Source organism: Varanus komodoensis, unplaced genomic scaffold (genome assembly GCF_004798865.1).
Source record: "Varanus komodoensis strain SLA01 unplaced genomic scaffold, ASM479886v1 scaffold20_1, whole genome shotgun sequence".
In the NCBI taxonomy this organism is placed as follows: domain Eukaryota; kingdom Metazoa; phylum Chordata; class Lepidosauria; order Squamata; family Varanidae; genus Varanus; species Varanus komodoensis.
In genome coordinates this window covers 5,074,199-5,092,695 of record NW_025335587.1, presented here as the reverse complement: position 1 = coordinate 5,092,695, position 18,497 = coordinate 5,074,199, and the positions used below count along the sequence as shown (strand labels likewise).

Genomic DNA, 18,497 nt, shown 5'->3' with positions numbered 1-18,497 from the left:
TGTAATAACAATAATAAAGAGAGCTTCAGCTGTGGGCTGGTGTAGAAATGAAATAAATAATAAATAAAGTTTTCTAGTACATTTTTCCATTTTGGCAGAAAATATGCTACATACGAGACCCTGCCAAAGGAAGTTAGGTGGATGGTTGTGAAGAAGATGGTCAGCCCCAGGTAAAGACCTTATTTTCCCAGAAATTTTAGTTTCTGTCTGTTTTAAATCTTATACTGTATTTTCATCTTTGTGCTGCTGCTAAGTTTTACTCTGGTTTTTACTTCTATTTTATACTTTTTTAAAACATTTAATTTTTATGTTCAATGCTTGTATTTTATGGTTTTAAACTGTTGTGAATCACCTAGACAGCATCAGCTGTTGGGCAGTATAGAAATGTAATAATACAGGATGCGGTGCTAATACTTCAAAGTCTTACACAGATGTTTAAAGACATTCTTGGACACAATCCCCTAGTTTTAGCTTGACTGTTTTCAGGAATAACTGTAATGTTTACATCCATGCATACTGGCTGGGAACTATCAAAATTATCTGGAGGGTGTCATGCTGAGGGGGCCTTCACACTGTAATTCCTAAATACCCCATATCTGTTGATAAAGCCTCATTTAGAGAACAAAACATTAAATATTTTGACACCATTCCATGTGGGAAAAACTGCTTGATCCTTGACCTTATAGAACAAACAGCTTGTAGTTACGTGCCATCCAGTCATCTCTGATGTATAGTGGCCCAATGAATGAAAGCAATCCAAAATGTCCTATCCGTGATGGCTCTGCTCAGTCTCTGGAGCAAACAATATGGCTTCATAAAGCACTGCTTGGATGACTGTTACTAGTAATGTTTTCACTTAAAAGCTTGCATTATTTTAGGTTAGTATACAAGAGTATAAGATTTAAATTTAGCTAAGTGCTTCTATAACTCACTTGAATAGGTATGAAGTTAACTACTTCTGAAACTCATGTACAAAAGGCTAGATTTGCTTTCTCTTGCAATGAAGCCAGTATTTTACTCTGCTATATGTAAGTTAAAGTCAAATATATACCTTAGCAACAAGGAAGCCTATAACTATTCCTAACTGGAGTACCAGTTCAGGGCAGTGGTTAAGGGAGTGGGACTTGGGCAATCTGGGTTCTAGTCCCCAGTTGGCCATGGAGCCAACTGGGTGACTTTGGGCCAGTCACAGACTCTCAATCCGACCTACCTCACAGGGCTGTTGTTGTGGGAATAATATTGAGAGCAGGAGGGGGAGAATGATGTAGGACACCTTGAGTTTGTTACACAAAAAGTAGAACATGAATCTTATAAATAAATAACCATAGTCTTTTTAAAGTGACACAGAAGTAGTATCTGAAAAATGACTACAGGGAGCGTCTATGCATGTATACTTGGATGTAAGCCCCACTGTGTTCAATGACATTTACTCTAAGTAATTGAAAGGTAAAAGGGTGGAGTGATTAAACTGAAATTACTCTTAATGATGTCTGGGAAATTCACATCAAACAGAGCATTCTCACTTTCTTTTTTCATGGTATGATATGTCAAATACTTATATAGAGAATCATGATATTTTCATTTCAGAAAAGCTTTACCTGTTGATTTCTGAAATTATTAAACACATAGTCTGGATCCCCAAAAATGTTAAGGAGGTTTTGAAAAGTTTCTGCTCTGTTTGCAGTCTTCAACCCCATGTTGTTCAGGAAACCCTTGTGTCATTTAGGAAGGCACCTGTGGGACCACAGGTGGGTGAAGAGGGTAAGAAGAGATGGAAAACTTTCCTTTCATGAAGTTCCTGCCTGTATATACCTAGCATGTAAACATGTGTTATAGTATGGTCTGATGGAACATGAGATCAGTGTACAGAGAGGAGACCATCTGGGAGTCGCATATAACATGAATTCTCCAATGGACGAAAAGTGGGATATAAATAAAAAGTAGATACTAAAAATGAAGCCCAGCTATTGCTGGGAGTGTTAACTTCCAGATAAATTGGTGTGAGATTGCAGCCTAAGAGCACCATCCTCTAATTCCCAGCATGCCTCATACAGTACAATGAGCTGAATGGATGCTGTAAACATTCTAAGCATGTCCTTGATCGTTTCCTAAGAAATGTTACTTTAACATCTGATCCACAGAATGTATATCCATCAAAAGAGGAAACCCCATACTTAGTTGGGCTGATCTGATCATTCCAAAGAAATGATCCCACTTTTGGCAAAAGAAAGTTAACTAGGAGATTTGTTTGCAGTGGTGGGGCTATAGGAAGGCCAGATGCAAAAAGAAAAGTTGGGGTGGGGAGGGGAGGATAATGCTAGGACATTTTAGCTGGTGTAGCCTGTCATACAAGCTATACTTGCTGAAGTTCTCACTTCTACAGAAATTAGAGGTGCAGGAGCCCTGCCTTCTTTTAAAAAAGATGTGGTGACACTAGCTGGGGCAGAGACCTGGAGATGAATGTGTCAGGAAAAATTTGTACTTGGGGGAAGTGGGGAGATGGGGACTGAAACTGTCTTAGGGGGGCTCTTCAGCTTAATATCAGCAAGAATCTTCTGCCCGAGTACTGCTTCCACCTTTGTTATGTCTGTATAGCTGTAAATATGACAATGATGCTGTGAGTGTCCAATGTGTGTCTATTCTTAAGTAAACCCTGTTGTGGTCAATGGAACTTACTTCCTCAAAAGGAAGCATTGGATTGTAGCCTAAAGCTGGTAGTGCTACTCAAAGCGGAAAGCAATAACAATCTGGGGTTGGATCCAAACTTGATTATAATTGGTATAGGCTCATTGATATCAATGTGGTTTAAGTTAGTCAAGAATAATTTGAGGTAAATGGGCCTACTGTGACTACACTTGGATCTAATTCATAATCTGCTACTGGCCATAATCTGTTAGAGTCCAAGCAGCAAATTAGTTCTTCATTTTAGGGTGCAATCATGCATGCTTAGACAAAAACAAAACAAAAGAACTCCTAGCATGCCTGAGCTGACCATAATGTTTGGGTTATACTGGCAGTTATAGGGCTTTTTTTCTGTCTGAGCATGCATAGGATCATACTCTTAGGGTATGATTATGAACTGAACAGTTGAACAGCTGAACTGGACTAAGCCAGTTTTTAAGATGCTGTAAGACAAGTGGGCAGTTTGTGACTCTCTAGAAATTTTGGCCTTCAACTGGTTGGGACTCATGTCTAGGCCAAAACAACAGAATGGCCACAAGTTGTCCAGAGGATTATGAGGGATAATCAATAAGTTACCACACAAAAGAGCTTAGTTGTGTATCGACCATCCCAGCCTTGTCCCTAGAGAAAGAGCAAAAGAAGAGCTCCTTGAAGTTAACTTCAGCACTGTTTCTTCTACAAGGACCTGAATCGCATTGGTGAAAGGAAGGTTATTCTGCCTTGAAATGTCATGCTACACAGGTTAAGATGGGAACTTCTTTACAGGATGACTATTTTTATGGTTATTTATTAGTATGGCCCCTTTTCCAATCTGGGCAGTTACTGTGTATGGCTGTAGTCACTTAGGACACCTGAAGACTCTCTTTCCTCAAGACAACCCCTCTATAAAATAAAATGAATTGGATCTAGATTTAACTAATTGAAATAAATGAGATTGAAGTTAGTAATGATTAATTTAAGTCTCTGATTTCAGTGGGTCTACTGTAGCTATGACTATCCTTGCATCCAGTCCAATGGTGTTCTCTAAACGGGCTTCTATCCTTTTCTCAAATAAATGTGGGTGGTTGGAACTCAGAAATTCTTGGCACAATGTCCAGAAACAATTCAAATCAGTTAATTAGAATCTGGCCTGAGTAAGTAGAGGTATTGAACACCACTCAAAAGAAATTATTCCAAAAGCTGTATGGGGAGCTTTTGAGACTGCACTTGGCTTTATTATGTTGTACATCCTCATCTCCTTTCTAGGGAAATGGAAAGGATCTTTTGAGAAGAATGGGGATGGTACAGCAGATGGTGACCAGAATGACTCAGGAACTTCAGGATGTAGCTGAAGTTCTGTTTGTCTTCCTTGCAAGAGTGAACACCTTGTGTAGGGCACCTTTTCAAAGAGTCCTTGCAGAAGAAGGGCTAATGGGCTGCAATCATGTCCTAAATGCATGAACTGTCAGTAAAACATACTCCATAGACTCAACTGGGTTGATTTTCTCATTGTATGTGTATGTGTCTAATATATGCCTATTATTAGGATTATGCTCAGAATATACTATTCTGCTGTGATGTCACTAGATTATTTACTTTGGCTGCTAGATTTAACTATGCCAGAACAGACCAAGATTGGAAAAAATAAACCTGATAATGAAACTTTGAGGAAAATATATACAGCCCTTGGATTTCACATAGGTAAGATTTTTTGTTTTGTTTCTACTTTAAAAGTATACTTCTGTTTTTCCTTAGGGTTAATAAATTTACATTTTGAAATGTATTCATTCACAAGATTTATTAGATTCCAGAGATCAAGGGGATGCAGAATGAAATTGAGCTCAGCAAGTTAAAACTCACTTAAATTTAAACTTGCTTAGTCACTAGCAAATCTGTTTTACAATATCCAGATGTGATGTAGAATGTATTGGTTCATTTATTTATTATTTTTATATTCTACGTTTTTCCCTTTCAACGCTGCTTTCCTCCTCCTCCTCTGTTTTCTCATAACAACCACCCTGTGAAATAGGTTCCATTGAGACCCTGTGACTGGCTCAAAGTCACCTAGTAAGTTTCATGGCACTCCCAGGTTTCCACTCCAGTGCTGTAACTACTACAGCACGCTGGCTCTGTGTCTTTAGCAATAGCAGCATTAAATGCAAAATTACTTTAGGTGCTCATGTACATCTGCAAACATGTCTATGTATTTCAACAATAAAGCATTAAATAATTCATGGCACATTTCCGTGCATGTCTAGACAAGAAAAGTTTTACAGATCCTAGCATTCCCCAGACAGCATGGCTGGTTGGGGACTGGGGAGAGTTGTAGGGGGTTTTGCTGTCTAAACGTTGCATCTTTAATTTTGTTTTAATATCTCTAACCAAGCATGGTATGGAGTTCTATTTTACACCCTTGTACATTTGTGGGCATGTGTGTGGATGACATTCTGTCCTTGTACATTACACTATGAGGTGGCATACAAAAATCACCACCACCAGAGCTGGAAAGTAAATTCAGTCTACTAAATTGGAAATAATATTCAAAAACTTGCAACACAATTGTGCAGAATCAGTTTATTCAATGTTACATCACATTACTAAAATATGCATAATTAGCATCACCAGCATCAACAACAAAAAGCACTAGTCACATCCACATCATGGGGTCATTTTTTGACCCCAGCAAAAAGTGTCTCAGGGAAGACAAATGTTGAATCTGAAAGACCTTTCTTTTGACTGAAATCTACTTCAAAAGAAATGAACATAAGAATGGCTCTCAGCTCTCAGCTCCTACAGGTAATTTAAGATTTAATCCTTCCTGAGGCTTTTAAGAATGAGAAAATCTGTATAACAATGACTGGGCCATTGACTTTTTCTCTGTATAACAATGGTTTGCTCTTTTAACTGGAAAAAAAACATAACACAGCTTTCCTTCAATAGATCTTAATTCTGTTTGCTGGAGGCTTTAGCCAAGAATCTTAGCTTTAAAATGAGACCAAGCCAATCTGTATTGAACCTTGTTTTGTGCCTTTTTTTGCGGGGGGGGGGGGGGGCAGAATGATTATTGTTTAGGGTATAAAGTACCCTGCAAGCTATGGAGATTCTGGGGTATTTTGTGTCCCTGGCATGTTTGTTTTGTTTAAAAATAGTAAAATTAGCAAGTTAAACTTTGGGAATATTTTAGAGAAGGCACTTTGTGACCATGTCCTAGAAAAATGACAGTGAGATTAAAGTACAATATAGGATATGAGATAGAGTGATTCCAGTTACCCCATGCTGTGGGACAAGGGTAAACACCCAAAGCATCTCCTAGTGTTGCAAATGATTGCTTGTGATTAAACTAGATCAAGTTTAAATTGACAAACTAAATTTACTTGCACAAATGATAATAAAGTTCATATCTGTCAATTGCAAGTTAATATCGATTAAGTTCACCTTGTCCCGGGATATGCTAATCCAAAAATCTTGCTACATGCATTTCATCACGAGGTTATCATCCCATGTGAACTTTCTTGAGAGTTAACTCTTACTTTAGAGGGTAGTGATGGCATAGTTAGTACTGAGCAAGCGAATTATAGTAGGGTTTCTTAACAGCTTTGGAGCCATGGGCATATTTGGAAATGTCAGTAACTGTTGTGGGTTTTGTGACTTTGATGAAGTGGCCCAGCCTACTCCAAACTTATCTCCTCCAGATGTTTGGAACTTCAGGTTCCCTGAAACCCAGGCAGGAATGTTACAAACCACATTCTAAAACAACTGGGGGGAACAGTTTGGGGAAGACTGCTCTAGCCCATAAACATTTATGCCACAGTAAAATGTTGCATTTAGGGCTCCACAGGATTCTTTATTGAGATGCTGCTACAAGAGACTAGTAGTAAGTATTACCTTACTACTTTTCATCTATCTCAACTCACACAAATCAAGAATAGATTTACTACTATTGGAGTTTAATACTAGCCTTTTAAATTTATGTTTAGCTTTTTAATGTGCCTGAACACATTTCCATTTTGGAAATTTCAATAACTGCTGTGGAGACCAACAGAAAGTGTTTGCTCTGTGGATCACTGCTTTGACAACTGCCTGTTGTATCCATGGATCTCAGGGTCTTTTTTTCAGCAAAAACCTTTCTCATGTGTCTATTACCACAATCTCTCCTTAACTGAGGATTCTCTAACTTGCGTAATTGCTGGTGGCACAATGTAGCTAATGTTCCTTTCAAGCCAATGTTTTGGCAGCCCAGTAGTTAATCTTTTGCGGAGAAGGTTATTACACAGATAAACTTTGTGCTAGAACAGTCTTTCATGCCCTTAAAAGTATCTGCTTTGTGGAAATTAACAAATGGTTGGCATAAATCTCCATTCCTTCTGAGACCTAAAAGACTGATAGTAGAAGACTAGGAGAATAAACAGTATAGTGGATTGAGGCCATTGCTATACTTCCATTATTTGAATGGATGGCATATACATCCTACCGTCAGATGAATACTTACTTGACTATTTGGTCTGCTTTCACTGACACTTACATAAATTGCTAGGAAGTTGTATTCATTTCAAGTATTCATGCCATAGCTCTATAGAAATCTATGCATGTATATTAAAAATGAGATGGGGAGAAGTGTTCCACATGCATTATGTTGAGGACCCCTGATCTATATGATTCTTAGTAGAAGGGGGGTTCTTGGGCAGGGTCTATGCCACCAATGAGACCATTGGGTGGGACTTACTGATTTTTTTTTTTAAGCAAAACATCTTCTGGTAAATTCCTGTAGACTTACAGATGAGGATTGTTGGGCTAAGATAAATGTAAATCAGGCTAGATATGTTCTCAGCTCAGAATACACCCTGTCAATGGCAGAGTGAGAAAATGTTACTTCCTTGGCCCAACGTATTATTATTATTATGTCAGGTGAAATGACTCCAACTGAGCCAGTCATTTGATACACTCACCATGACCCATAAAGAGGCATGAACAGGGCTTTGCTGAATAACTTAAACCAACAGGAAAATGAAGAGCTTGGCTAAAACTTTGCTGAATGCAAGGTTGTTCAAGTTCATGCTAGGGGGGACAGGGGTCATGTTATAAAAGCTAATACTAGTTATGAAAACATGATGATGCATAAAGCCATTCAATTACTTTTACCAATTACTTCATCTCAATGGGACAGGACAGTTCTTAATACATTAGTCCTGGTCTCTAAGTTGTCCTCTAGGAAGAAATTCCTACGCTATCCAGCTTGAGCCTACAAGAGCCGCTTCTGTGCTTTGTACCAATTACCAGTTGTTGTCTAACTAGCCTTTCATGACACTTACCTAAAACCAAATTAGCCTACCCAAAAGGACGCATGTCTTCAAGTAATTGGGGCAAACCTGTATTGCTGTACACTGAACAAACTGGACTGGAAGGGCATTGTGTTGGGGTGAAGGAGGCAGCTCAGCGCAAAGCTCTCTCTCTACAGACACAAGGCCCAAAGTTCACTCCCCAGCAGCTACAATTCAAAGGATCAGGTGGCAGGTGAGGTGAATGACTTCTGCCGGAGCCTTGGAGAGTTAAATCTTTGTAAATGTCAGACCCACAAACATCCTGAGATTCTCTAAAGCTCTTAACAGGACAAGAACTCTGCCCTGTAATGAACATGGCAGCCTCCTCCAAGCCCAGATGGCAAAGGGGTAGGTTTGCACTTCTTATCAGATGTTGACAGGATCAAACTATGATTAAGGTGACACACTGGACTTTCAGTGGATGCTGTTATTCCCTTTGCTGCACCTGCTTACATGCAGCTTTTGATGTACAATTATTTGTACCAGGATATAGAGCCATCTCCAGGTTCTGAAGCCTGTGGGCAATGCACCCTTAATGAGCCCCCTCCTCTGATGAGTCTACCTTCTTGCTGCCATTGTCACCAGCTGCTGTTCCTTCACATCATGCTACCCTTGTTTGTCTGGCAGACAGAGAGCCAGTAAGGAAGCAGATGCTAGCATCTACTGTGCCGCCGCTGCCTCATCCCTGTAACTCGGGGCCAGAGACAAAGGCAGGTGAAGAAGCAGGTTGCAACAAGGCAGAGGCACAGCAACTCCAGGATTTGTTGGGGGTTTTCCGTGGGTCCCTGCTGGGGTGTTGGCCCAAGGCAGGTGCCCACCCATGCTCGCCCTGGATGCTGTGGCCTTTTATCATCACACGTTCATTAAGTACAACCTGCTTATGAGTTACTGAGGGTGCACGCTAAAGATTATATATTCATTCATATATACTGTGACAAAAGGATGTATTTGAGTGTTTTTTCCCCTTATGGTGACCAAACATCTGTTCTCATGGAAACTGTAACCAAAAGCCAATGGCTGTGATCAGGAGTTTTTGTTAGTTTCAGTAGCTGCGTCTCAGCTACTGTTTCCATAGAAATGAATGTCAGAATGGCAATGACAAGGAAAAAGAAAAGTCGTACAATGCAGGATGTACAAAGTTTGCCCTCTGGAGAACTGGTTGGAAACCTAACAAGGTGATAAGCAGAACTACGAGTAGAATTCCCCAAGTTGTCTGTGTAATAGAGTAACCCTTTATCTTGCTTTAGTCTTATCTTTCTCATTTATAAAAATAACGTAACAGTTTTGAAAGATTTATTAAAACATTTTTATTTAAAAATGGTAAATCTTGGCTGTCAAAGCGTCATACAGATTAAGGCATGGCAAAGTACCTCAACAATAGCTACACTAAATACAGTGAAACCTTGGTGACTGATGGCAACAGTAGTTTAGTTTAATATAAAATACATACATTAAAAAGAATCAAAGGCACTGTTTTGAAACACCTGGGCAAATTTTCATCTGATGCCAACAAGATACTAGAGAGGGCAAATGGAGAGCCATTCTGGGAAAGGAGCTGCGCAGCAGAGAAGGCTGTACAGGCAGTCCCCAGGTTACAAATGTCTGGGTTACAAAAAACCCGCACTTACAAACTGCCATAAAGCCTATTAATTTAAAAATTTGAGGAAATTGTCATCACCACAGAGAGAGGAAGCAAAAGGGGAGAGAGGGAGGCCTCCAAAGCAGACCTTCCAGCCCCACCCATCTGGAGAGGGAAATCTGTCCTGCATTTCCTTGCTGCAAAAAGGTGGCACTGGTGTGGGGGGGAAGGACTAGAGATATTTGCTCTAGTGGAATGTGGAGGACCAACTACCGTATTTTTTTGCTCTATAAGACAAGACTTTTTCCCCCTCAAAAGGGGAAATGTCTGTGCGTCTTAGAGCGAATATGTGTGTGCAGTAAGTCTGTCAGATGTGCAGCCCATGGGGAAGTGATGGGGAATGTGCCTGTGATTATGTGCCCATTTGATTCAGAGTATTTTTTTTCTTGTTTTCCTCCTCTAAAAACTAGGTGCGTCTTATGGTCAGGCACGTCTTATAGAGTGAAAAATACGGTATATGTGATCTGACTTGCATATAAAGACAAATGACTTAAATACAAATTTCCCCATTTTCAAGAATGGAACTCCTTTGTAACTTGAGCACTGCTTGTATCACTACCCACATTTCAAATGGAGCGGGGCCTTCCAGATCGATTGCAATTGGTAGGAAAGTTCATGTGAGTCTTTATAAACCATAGTGCTTAGCTGTTCAAAAAGCATTCAGTGAGTTAGGGCACAATCTTGTGCAGATTTAGAAAGAAGTTTTATTAACTCCCAGCATACCCCCACCCAGTTTGGCTGGCTGGAACATGTTGGACATTTTTCTCCCTAATCATACAGAGTTATGGCATTTTAGTACTCATGCAGCATGCTGGGTTTCTTGGAGCAGGCTATTAGGAAGCAACTATGGTCTTTACATGGTTGAAAAATTCATTTTTTGTCCTTGGATTAGGCAAAGATGTTAAAGTGTCTACAAAGATGTCCAAAAGCAAAGTATTCATATTAGGGTGCTGTTGGTTTTAACAGACTGCTCCCATTGATCATGAAAAAATGTACTGGTTTTCTGTTCACAGAAAACTTCTCATTAAAAATGATTTTCCACTTGTTGTCTTATTCAGTGAAATCCAAACTACCACCTTAGCACTTGACCATGTATAGCTAGAACTGAATTTTACTGAATCTCACTATTTAGTCTTTTCTCTAGTGAAATAAATCCACTTTTATTTTTTATTTTCTTTCAAAAAAAAGTGACCCATCATTTTATCCCCTGGCTGCTATTATTATTTAGGCACCACTACCAGCTCAGAAATGGTAAAAAGAACCCCTCTGAAATAAGAAGGGATTGCAACAGCCTGGATTTTTACTCCACAATATAAAATTTCCCTGTAACATTTTTATTTTCCCATTTTCTATAAAATACAATGGATAACTGTTGTGTTAGAATATTATTATGAGCTGCTGTAACATCTTGACCCTATTCATAGTGTCTGCTTGTGTTGTCTTATTGAATTCAATGGACTGCAGCTCAATTTAGGCAACTGACATTGTCCAGGCTCCAAAAATAATTCCATAGCTGACCAGGCACTGAATTCTACAGCTGAATCCTTGTGTTGCAGGAGCATGTTCCATATTATTTCATTCCATGCATTTCATAGTGGAGGAATTAATCAATATGGCTTTAAGGGGATTTTAAATGGAACAGGTCATGTCATGATCATGTTTCAGATCTACTTGAAAAATGCCCATCATATTTAGCCACATTTAATTAGGAAATTTTACAGAAAGTTGGAATCCGGCCTGTAAATATAACAGTCCCAAGCATAAATTCCTGTCTTTCACCAGTCCTCTTGTTCTTCCTTGCACTTTGGGAGGCTGTTTATGTTGAAAGGAAAGGCTGGCTTCTTCCCAGCCCATCATGTGCATCCATTTGGTTCTCCTTGCAGTTGAGCTCACAAGGCTGCATTTGGCACATCCTGTCAATCCTCCTGGTAGAGGGTGATGTCACCAAGAAGGGCTTTTTTTCTGACTTCACTGCAGCTCTCCAACCTGAAGGGAAAAGAGCAGTGAAAAAGAGCATGTATTGCCAAAAGCAAAGTCAGTAGAGGCATCTAAAATGAAGTTTCTGTTAGTAGAAAATGGTCCATTCAACTTTGTAAATTCTTTCTGTATTTAAAAATGCAGGTTTCAGATGGCGAGGAAGATAGAAGTTTAAGGATCACACTTCACTATGATTTTAAAAAGGGGGGGGTATTTTCTTTCTTCCACTGCTGCTCTTCATTTTGTGCTTGCTCATCTTATCGATTGGCATTTCCAGAACAGGGAGGGGAACTGGTCAGTATATGCACAGTATCAGTGCTTGAAGGCTGAAAGCAGTTCCCCTCCTGTCTCGTCCCCCCCCCCCCCTGCAAAAAAAAAAAAAAAAAGGAGAAAGCAATGCTCCATCACAACTCCTCCTTCAGCTTGACACTGTAAGATCTCCCTCTGCCCAAGCTTTAAACCTGAGGTGCTGCACAGTAGCAACATAACACCCTTTTCTTTTCATAATGCATTACTTGGGTTTGTATTTCAGGGCACACAGCCTCATATTTTGGCAGAAATGGTTACAGTAAACCAGTGCCACACCCCCTCCTTCAACAATCTGCATGCAGATCTTGTGAGCAACTGCTGACACTTATGGGAAAAGTTGACAATTGTAGTAAAATATGTTGTTTGCCATATCCTGTTCTGCTGCCTGAAATTTTTGCCCAAGGAATTATAATTCTCCTAGGTCATTGCTTACACCCTTTTGTAGGAATGCAATCCTGCTTTTCAGAAATGCTCCCGGTGCACACAACCTGCTAGCAGCACATGGCTGTGGCAGAATACAAGCTTTACAGATAGAAGGCTAGAGGCTGAATCCCTGGGACAAGATTTCACATTCCAGTGCTAGGAAAGAGGTCATTCAAAAAACTGCTGCCAGTCAACATTGATGGTACACAGCCAGATGGAGTGTTGGTTCAGTGCTATTAGGATAGCCTGTTACATTTTGCTCTTATGGGGAATGAAATCATCTCTCTAGAAATGCATCTGTACAATAATAACTGTCCTCACATAACCATTGCTGATATTTACAGAGTTTCAGTGGCCAAAATCTGATACACTAAATGCAACAACAATGAAATAGCAACAGCAGATAACAGAATAGATTCTGCCAATCTGTTATGCTGCAGCTATTTGAGGGACAAAGGGTTCTATCCAATGTTAATCTAGCTGAAGTTCTGTTAATTCCAATGAGCCTACTTGAAGTAGGACTAATATTAGATAAAACCCAAAAAAAGGAAAAGCACTCTCTTGTTTTCAGTGCTATCCCATGCCATGATTTCCTCCACTGCTGGGAACAAGCAAAACAGGGTACAGTCTATGTAGGTACCTGCTTAGTCGTTCTCTTTTTAAATGCCCAGAGCTTGTGTGAAATATCACATATGATTATGCAGAGTGGTGGCATTTTTCTATGAGTCAGGAGATTCTTAGTTGTGTGCTTAACTCCTTAATTGCATCTAAAGATAACCCCTACAAGCATTAAGTTTAAGGTCTAAAATTACTTGCCTCTCTGTATGCCCCAGATCTGCTGGGGGGTTAGGGGAGCCTAGCATAAATGGAAAGCCACTCACATAAATGTTGGAATCACCCAGGGTTTCAAAATGTACAAAGTTGAGGAAAATAGTCAAACCTACAGAAATCAAACTATATCTAGATGGGTGGCTTTTGCTGCCTCGGTTTAAAATGGGGTTTTGATTGAAAATGCCAAGCCTTTAACTTTGGTGGATCTCTTTTGACAAACAAATCTAATGCAGAGAAGCAACCACATCAATACATGATAGAACTTGGGCTACTTTAATTTCAGGTAACTTCTGGTTCCAAAGTTTTATTGGATTGGCCTTTAAAATGGTATAGACATTTATCCAGATTCATAGGTTTGGGTGGCAAATGACAATTATATTATGTACTCCTATAGGTTCAATTATCAGTCTAATCAGTGCCTTTGCTTAACTAAGGTTTGTAGCGCACAATCCTGTGCATGTTCCAATAGAGTTAATGACTCTGACAAAGTGGGTTCTAGCTCAGCCTACCTCAAACTTATATCCTCCAGATGTTTGGGACTTCAGGTTCCCTGCAACCCAGACAGGAATGTTATGAACTGCAGTCTAAAACATCTGGGGGGACCAATTTGGTGAAGACTGCTCTAGCCTATAAACATTTACACCATACTAAAATTGAGGGTACCACAGGATTCTTTAATGAGATGCTGCTTGAAGAGCCTAGTATAGCTACCTTGCTGCTACTACTACTCATCTATCTCAACTTACACAGTTCAAGAATATATTTTCTACTATTAAGAGTTTAAATCCCAGTCTTTAAAATTTATATTTTGTATGAGGCTTAAATTCTCAACTGTTTTTTACCATTTGCTCTGATTTGTCTTTGGATTTTATCAATCCACATCATGGATCCCTGAACCAATCACTTAACTGGATCATAGCTAATAACACTCTTACAAATAAATACCGGCAAAGGGATTTGTTTTGAGCAACATGAGTGATGAAGACTGCTAGACTTTGTGATTTTAAGGAAGTTTGAAGCAAATAACAGTAATAGCCTAATTTAATTACTGCTGACTCACACAAAGCCTGTGTGTGTGTAAAGGTTTGAAATATTTAAAAATTCTGCTTGGGGGACCTGCCTTTTCCCTTCTTTGTATTCTATGCCACCTACCGGAAAAAAAAATCTTATTTAAAACTTCCAAGTTTCAACAGCCGACTGACTGTTTTGCAGCCCTTTTGAATGTTACCTTTCCTTGGAAGCTTCAGTAACCGCGCACAGCGCAGATTAAATCAAGACGAGTTGAAAGCTCCAGGTTGTATCGTTTTCTTGGAAGATTGTAGAACGGGGCAGAGGAAGGAAGGGACGTTACTTCAAAAATGAACATAAAATCGTTTTCTAAAGATACATAGATCGTTAAAGGGTTTTGCTACATTCAGAAGACTCTGGCCCTTTTCATAAAAAGACACCTTTGAACAACATCACTGAACTTTAATGGGCGTGTTTGCGCTTGTAGTTTATATTAACTCTAAGGCTGAGTTTTCCTTCTTCCACTGTTTTTTCCCCAGGACACTGACCTAGCCTCTAATTGTTTGGTGATAGGCATGTAAGGGGGAGGGGCGTTACTTGTTTATTGGAACAGCACAGTTAAAAAAAAAAAATCAACCCAGGCGAACAGTTTCTAGTCCCCCCTAAGGATGTATCCAAACAAGCAGCCAATCAGCGCTTACACAGCTTTTTCCGCTTGTCTTTTTTAAAGGGGCAGTAGCAAACGGGTTATATCACATTTAAAGAGAAAGTCACCAACTTTCGAGGTGGGGGCGGGGGTAGAGGCTGGAAAAAGCTTTCCCAAGGGCTCTAACTTTAGGTTTCTGGAAATAACTGAACCGTAAATCGAGGTCTTTAGTTTTCAACAGGGACAGGGAGTAGTTGCTGTTTGAAAGCGCCTTTCCTAGGAGATGAATAGTTCTTGTTCATTTCCTTTCTGCTGCTGTATAGTTTAAAAACTGTATGTTTCAAGGGCCCCTAAACGTTGATCATTTATTAAAAATTACCTCAGGCTCACATCTTCTATCTCCCTGATCCGGGGAAAGGGGAGATTTCCGTTTCGAGTTCTTGTTTTGTTTTTTTTACACAGGTCCTCGTATTAGAGTAATCAAGATTTTCTCATCAATTTTACTAAAAGCCTAGCTTTTGAAAAGCAAGAAGGCAGTATTTGCACACCAACACTCCAAAGGAGAAGTAAAAATAGCGTCGATGGGACCAGGCGAGTTGTGCGGACGGCAGAGAGGAGGAGCTGGATAATTCAAGTAGTATTAAAGAGAGGCTTAAGAAAGCGCTCCTATTAATTTTTACTTTGAATTAAGTATGCTTAACTTGGTAAGGCTTACTTCTTAGTAATCATATTTATGAGCTGTAAAAGTAAATAGAGACATGGCTACCAGAAGGCCCACTGTTAAAACCTCTACCGCCAAACGGTCGTATACCACCGCTTCATAGCAGGATTTCAGCTGCAGCCATGCACCGCACGCTTCCTTGGGAGTAAGCCCTGATGAACTGGGTGGGAATTACTTCCGAGTAAGTAACACGTGTAAGATGGAGTGCAACCCTCTTACTTCCACGTTTTATGCAGTAATCCGTAAGACCCACCGAGAGAAAGACACATACACACACCCACTGCACCACTTCTGTGTATTTCGGGAGTGAAAGGGGCTAGTTGAGGATCGCAGCTTCAACCTCGCAGCCCTGAGGACAACAACGTGGAAGGTAATGGGGCAGAAAAAAGGAAGGCTGAAAAATTGTGGGGTGGCGGAACGCAAAGAGGATGAAGGGATAAGCAAACAGCAGGGTTAGAAGAAAAAGAAAGAGGAAGGCAGATGCAGTCGTGAAAGGAAAATGGGGGCGGGGGGGACCGTAGTGCAGCCAGTGAGGACGGCTTAGGAGAAAGGCTGTAATTCGGTTTGGAAGCAGAGACCAATACAGGGGAAAAGTGAATGGGGAGGGAGGCAGCGGGAAGGTGGCTGGTGGTGAGGCTGAGATTCGGGGGAGGGTACCTGGATTGAGGAGGGAGCGGTGTAAGAAAGGCAGCCTGGTCCCAGCTCAGCCCCTAGGCAGCAGAAGCGGCGACGGCGAAGGCCCCCCTCCCAGTTGGGGGGACCCTTTAGGAAGCAGTCCGAGCAGGCTTATCTTTCCCTACCGCTGGCCTGCTACATCTCCCTTGGTGCCACCTTAAACTTGCTGTTCAAGGGCGGAGCAGCCCTTCCCCCCGCAGGTCGCTGATTGGCCGGAGAATGTATCCATTGTGGAACGTTGACGCCCGCCGCGTTCTATCCCTAGTGTAGCCACGTTCGGTTGAGCCGGGGGTAGCCGCGGTGGCGGCGGTAGCAGCAGCGGCAACAGCAGCAGCGGCAGTAGGAGCAGCTGGGAAAGAAGCCGGAGCCGAGGAGAGGGGCAGGGCGATGGGGTCGAGGCCGGGGCTGGGGCTTTGACAGCTACGACCAGGGCGAGCGGTGGAGCTATAGCGGCAGAGCCGGGAAAAGCTACAGCTGAGGGAAAGAGCGAGGTTTGGGAAGCAGAGCAGCATCGAAGCAAGCCAGGCGGCGGCGGCGGCGGCGGCGGCTTCAGTTTCGCCTGTTCCTTACTGCGGACCATGTTCGCCAAAGGCAAAGGCTCGGCGGTGCCCTCGGATGGGCAAGCTCGGGAAAAGTAAGCGTCGAGACAGAGCTCGAGACCCCCGGGGAGCTGGGCATGGTTTCCTTCTGCAGGCGTTCTGCTCTCCTCGTCCCTTTATTGTCTTGAAGGGAGCTCGGGCATCTGGAGGGGACGAGCGTGGAGACCGAGAGTCAGGGGCGGGAGGCTGGGGGGAGGGCGGATGGGAAATAATCTTCCCACTGGGGTTCTGTGGCGTGGTGATTTAAGGCGACGGGTAGAGAAGCAAAAGGGTGGCGGGTGTAAAAAAAAAAAAAAAAAGGCATGATGGAGGAACGCATGCAGGCTTGCATCGCGTCCTTTTGTCTGAAGTGTCTGTCCGTCTGTGTAACTGGGAAGGGGTGAAGGGCTTTGTCCAGGCAACGAGCGGTTAGTAACCTTTTCGTGGGCCCTGGTTGCTTTCCACCTTGTTTCCAGAGTTCGCCAGTATAGCAAAATTGAGGGATTTAGTAGCAGACGATTTTGGGGTGTGTGTGTGTGGGGGGGGGGAGAGATGTGTATGTGTGGTAAAACGCTTCCCAAATCAGCCGTACATCCCCAAATTTGTCCAGGCGCTTGCGGAGAGAGCTAGATCCCCATAGCCATCTCTGTCTGGGTTGCAGCAAGCATTGGTGAATGGCTTTGGATGCTGCTGGCTGCATTACAAGTCGGGCATGTGCCTGAAGAAGTTGCATTTTGTTTCCTGCACTGAGCTACTCTCAACTTATCTTTTGAGGTGGGATGTTGGTGGTGGGGAAGCGGGAGTTGCAAGACACCACTCATTTCTCTCTGCACCAAAGGCAGGAAGGAAGTGATATTTTTTTTTCTGCCCAGGTTTTAACCTGTGCCCATTCCCACTTTTTGAAAAGGTTTTAAAAGGACATTTTATGTGAAGGTGGGACAAATCTAAAAAGTCCTGTTCGTTGAAGGGGAATTGCTTATTCTTATGTTTGTGCCACCCCCCTTCTGCCCTTTTTTACAGGCTAGCTTTGTATGTCTATGAATACTTGCTGCATGTAGGAGCACAGAAATCAGCACAGACCTTTTTATCAGAGGTGAGTGACTTTGTTTACTTTTGACCCCCTTCCTTCCCCCCTCCCCTTTAGATAGCCTTTGTTTTCAGAAGCAGGCACTGTGGCCTCCATTTTGAATTTTTTATCACCTTTTGCCATTATTGCTAGTTGGCCTCAGAGACTGTTTGGGGGGAAAGGGGAGGTAAAGTGTGTGTGTGGGGGGGTGTAGTGGTAAGAGTGTGGGAGAAGCATTTTTCCCTCCTTGCGTTAACCTAATCTATTTGCATCCTTTGCTGTTTGCAGATCCGATGGGAAAAAAACATCACATTAGGAGAACCTCCTGGGTTTTTACATTCATGGTGGTGGTAAGCTGCTTCTTTCTCTTCCTCAAATAGAAACTTCTGGGATTAGCTGACTATAAGTGGGAAAGAATGTCCCAGGCAAAAGTTTTGACTTGACCATGTGCTTCTTTGTTGATGCATAGAAAGGATTGTAGAGGAAGTTTGTCTCTTCATCCTAGGTAGGATTTAATTGAATAAATTTTGAAGAGCGGAGAGAGGAAGTTTCAAGGAGAGTCTTGAGATCAGTTGTCTGGTTTGGTTTGGTTTTGTTTTGTTTTTGGAACTGTGTCCATACTATACAAAGTGGATGTTGCATGCA

General features: G+C 41.5%; 1 protein-coding gene and 1 long non-coding RNA gene across 7 annotated transcripts in view; one reads left to right on the top strand and one right to left on the bottom strand.

Moving 5' to 3' along the window:
- Positions 1-11,303: 11,303 nt before the first annotated feature.
- LOC123023373 lies at positions 11,304-16,463 on the bottom strand. Its single transcript, XR_006414724.1, has 2 exons — positions 16,191-16,463; positions 11,304-11,604 (listed from the first exon to the last, which is right to left on the bottom strand). It is a non-coding gene; the product is annotated as an uncharacterized LOC123023373 (long non-coding RNA).
- A 40-nt stretch (positions 16,464-16,503) lies between these two features.
- SSBP3 (single stranded DNA binding protein 3) overlaps positions 16,504-18,497 on the top strand; it is a 217,085-nt gene continuing 215,091 nt past the window's right edge. For 5 of the 6 annotated variants that reach the window (XM_044430021.1, XM_044430019.1, XM_044430018.1 and 2 more), the window contains exons 1-3: positions 16,506-16,842; positions 17,807-17,879; positions 18,141-18,202. In XM_044430021.1, the coding sequence (XP_044285956.1) occupies positions 16,787-16,842; positions 17,807-17,879; positions 18,141-18,202 (191 nt within the window). In that variant the 5' untranslated portion in view covers positions 16,506-16,786. Of the gene's footprint in view, positions 16,843-17,806; positions 17,880-18,140; positions 18,203-18,497 lie in introns of all 6 variants that reach the window. The other variant, XM_044430020.1, reaches the window with a different exon arrangement.